This window comes from Sesamum indicum, linkage group LG4 (genome assembly GCF_000512975.1).
Source record: "Sesamum indicum cultivar Zhongzhi No. 13 linkage group LG4, S_indicum_v1.0, whole genome shotgun sequence".
In the NCBI taxonomy this organism is placed as follows: domain Eukaryota; kingdom Viridiplantae; phylum Streptophyta; class Magnoliopsida; order Lamiales; family Pedaliaceae; genus Sesamum; species Sesamum indicum.
In genome coordinates, this window is record NC_026148.1 from 5,155,289 (window position 1) to 5,159,279 (window position 3,991).

Sequence of the window (3,991 nt, forward strand, 5' to 3'; positions counted from 1 at the left end):
ATATATAAATGTATAAAAAAATATTTAACTGTAAATCCAACACACAAAATACTAGCAATATATTTTTCTTCGTGGAGTACTTTTTCTTCTTCTTTCTCATTCAGTAAACCATCACACAATTTACATAATCTATACTCCTTAATCACGGAACCAGCAAATGACAGTAATTTTTAATTCCAAGATAACATTATATTTTATTATTTATTTAATATATATATATATAGATATAGATAGAGACATATATATAGATGTATAATAAAATATTTAAATTGTAAATCCAACACACAAAATACTAGCAATATATTTTGTTAATGAAACTACTTCAATTTGGTCAATTTTAAGCGATCGCAAATACAATAATTCAATCAACATTGTCGTTATCGGTCCCTGGATCATTCCACAAATGGGCGGCCATTGCATCACGGAATGCTGCTTGCGTATCAATATCTTCTTGCGATTGTTGAGGCAAACGACGAAACTGATCGTTTGCTTCATTGTCAGGATTGTCAAACTCTCCTCGTTCCCCACATTCAAAAAATTGGTCATCTATGCCAAGTTTTCGTATAAAGTTGTGGATGACACAACATGCGATGACCACATCCCGCTGATGACTAAGTTGTATGGCGCCATAGGTCCTTTCAGAATAGGGAATCTGTTCTTTAGCACACCAAATGCCCGCTCAATGACATTACGCAACTGTGAGTGACGCTGGTTAAATAATTCTTTGGGTGAATGGGCATACCGGTTGTTACCTCTAAACAAGTTGATGTGATAATGATCTTGACGGTACGACACCAAGAATCCAGAAAAATTAGGATAAGCGGAATCCACTAAGTAATATTTACCTGAAATACAAGAGATGTTTATCATCAATGAAGACTGTCAAATTATCGGTTACAAATTTTAGATAATGTAAATTTAATACCATTTGGTGGCCAAGAAAAATTCTAATCATTTTTTAGGCAGTCCATGAACACACGGGCATCATTTGCGCTACCCTCCCATCCAGCCATGACATACGTAAACATCAAGTCAAAATCACAAACAGCCATAACATTCTGTGATATATCACCGTGACGTGAACGGTATGCATTTTGCATGGACACTGGAACACTTGCTGCTATAAGTGTTCCGTCAATTGCGCCAACACAATCCTAATAATAAATAATTTGAAATGTTATGAGAAGAAAAATAAAAATTATTATTTCGGTGATTAATGAATGCAGTAAATATTACCTTAAAATATGGAAAGAAGTATGTATTGTAATGGATTCTGGGATGAATATGATTGAAATTTGGAGGACAAATTAGTTCCGGTGCAAGAAGATTCAGAGCTCGCGAAACCCTTTTTATGTGCCTGGAGATGGTCTCGAAAGAGTGCTGGAACCGCTCATAGCTCGTTCTCTGGCACTCGCTTAAACCAACGGTTTGTAAGAAACTGGCCACTGATTCCATGACAGAGACACGCGTCCGTTGCGAGTCTATTAAAACACCTCTCCCTTTTAGGAACAGGCATAAAGTCTGGAATGTTTCTTTGTTCATACGTAACATATTGTAGATTCGATCGGGGTGCCCGGATAGAAGCTCGCTCATCCAATCAGAGCCTTGCAAAATTGAATTATGTTGTGATTGTTTCGTCTTCAAAATTGAAGTGCTTAACAATTGATGGATTAACCTGAAGTTGTTTTTCTCATCCGAGGACATATCAGAAGAACTATTAGAACGATTGTTGCTGCTTGATTCATCCATCTATCTTTTTCTGCTCAAATTGCTTGGTGATATATTTGTAATGCAAATATGCATTAATCACAAGCCAGAGTACTCTTTTATACTTGGCCAATTGTGTATCAACCCCCATTATTTGACAAGAAAGAGGGTTGGTGACAAAATGACAAGGAAGAGGGTTGGTCACAAAGTAAATTTGAAAGGACGGGGGTTTGGTGAGAAAGTAATAATATGACGTAATTACATTTATTGTAAGAAAATGAGGTGAGTAAAATGAATAATTAATTGAACTGTTTTTAATATAATAATTGTAAAGCAAAATTGTCATTCTCGTTAAATTAAAAGCAAACGAGGTGTGTAAAATGAATAATTAATTATATTTTTGTTTATATATAGGATTTCTGGTCAACATTGTCAAGACTCACTACTTCATTATTCTAGATTGTTTTAGTAATAATATTTTCAAAAATTACTTGGACAATTTTATTTGGAAAGATTTTAAAATCATTCTGAATTATAGTTTATTGGCTAGTAATAATATGTTTTAATTTTCTTATATAAAATTATTTTTGAAAAAATTAAATTCAAACTCATCTATTCAATTATAGTCAAATTTTGAAAAGTTGTGAGTAAAAGGCTTCTAACTAATCTGATGTATGAGCAGGGAAAAAGAACTTGAATTTGAATTTTTGATAAACACAAAATGCTGGAAAAGAAATTATGGTAAATTTTTTTTTAGCCAGCTAAATATATTTAATATTAATTTTAGTTCAATAAATATACCTATTTTTTTTTAAATCATGCAGCTTACAAAATTAATGACGTGAGTAAAATGATGTTACCATGAACAACATACATGTATTATTTAAATAAATTAAAAAAAAACAACTACAACTAACATCATGCAAGTACATAAAAAAATTGTCTTCAGATTCATGCAGCCCATATAAAAATAAAAAAAATTGTTCACTTTCCCAATCTTTCAACCCAAGCACGTTTGTCCTCATCACTCATCAGAAGAAACATTTAACGCCTCACCTTCAACACAAACTGATCTTGCGCTGCAAAGAATAAATCCCGCGGTAGTCCCTCCATTTTACACAGCGCAGCCATGCACTCTTCAATATCATCGTTGGAAATTTTTGCCAACTTTCGAGTTTTGGCTTTACTGCAAGCGGTTATGGCATCAATGCAGGCATCAATTCGCTTCAACCAATCACTTTGCCCCCCTTTTCGCTGCACGCCTCTTGTTGCTGTTGGAATTTTCTCGGGCCCGGATGAGAGTGGATTACCACTATCCATTGCAGGATAGCTTACATCAACTTCATCATTGTCATTGTTGGAGACTGGAGGCATGGCAGAGGAACGGGCATTACTGCCGGTGGCCACAGAAGATGAGAACATCTCAGTACATAAATCGAAATGAGGAAGACCCTTCTTTTTCAAGCCAGACTCTCTCGGATTAACCTGCATAATCAGTCACACTTAATTGACGTATGACAAGAAATGATGAATATATGTAACAAAATAACATGAGAAATGTAATACAATTACCGCGATCCATTCAACCCAACGATCCTCAGAGGCAGTCACGGTGCACGTTGTCGGGTCCCAACCAAAACCAGTCCGTTTGTACACCAAATCGTAAAACTTACGCCAAAGCATTCGAAGCCTGTTTCCTTACCTTTAAGCTGCCCAACTGTGTATTGTGTTTTATTACATTGGGACAATTCAATCCCGATCTCACGCCAAATTTGCTGACTAAATGTTGATGAGATGAGGTGTCCTTTCTTGTAATGCTCATACATCAATTCAATGAGCAAAGACACCTGTGGCATATCCCACCAAGCATCGTCAGCCCGTGACTTTGGCTCCGAAGACGTATTACATGCCTCCTTCCCCTTTCGACTCATCTACCATGTTAAAGTCACAACGTATGTCACTAAAATATCAAAAGTATTAATCATAACTCATAACTTCATATTTGTAAGTATAAACAATCTGTGAGAACTCATTGTAATTTATTGTAATTATTCATTATTATAAATATTTATAATTATTTATTTATTATTGGTAGTAAGTACACGATCTAATTATTATTGTTATTATTTCATTAGCATATAACATATGTATCTTTAATTTTATTTAGCTTTAATGAGTTAATTTTGATGTTTACTATATGTTGAGACGAGAATGATTCTATAAAACTGTGGAATTCTTATTCAAACACATCAAGTTAAGAGACAACATGATAATCGTGACTTTA

At 34.4% G+C, this 3,991-nt stretch overlaps 1 protein-coding gene across 1 annotated transcript; it reads right to left on the reverse strand.

Annotated features, from left to right (window-relative positions):
• Nucleotides 362–3,638, reverse strand: LOC110011887. The gene is made up of 5 exons (XM_020693472.1): nt 3,381–3,638; nt 2,764–3,192; nt 980–1,154; nt 753–845; nt 362–657 (listed from the first exon to the last, which is right to left on the reverse strand). The coding sequence occupies exons 1-5, from the start codon at nt 3,636–3,638 to the stop codon at nt 362–364; spliced, it is 1,251 nt and encodes a 416-aa protein (XP_020549131.1).

What these genes read in the sequence shown, in the direction of transcription:
- LOC110011887 (XM_020693472.1), bottom strand. Translation starts at nt 3,638, where the DNA reads ATGAGTCGAAAGGGGAAGGAGGCATGTAATACGTCTTCGGAGCCAAAG. An exon ending in CAGGCTTCGAATGCTTTGGC is followed by an intron (nt 3,193 to 3,380) that starts GTAAGTTTTACG and finishes CTGATTATGCAG; the next exon opens with GTTAATCCGAGAGAGTCTGG. An exon ending in TCACATCAACTTGTTTAGAG is followed by an intron (nt 658 to 752) that starts GTAACAACCGGT and finishes GGTGTGCTAAAG; the next exon opens with AACAGATTCCCTATTCTGAA.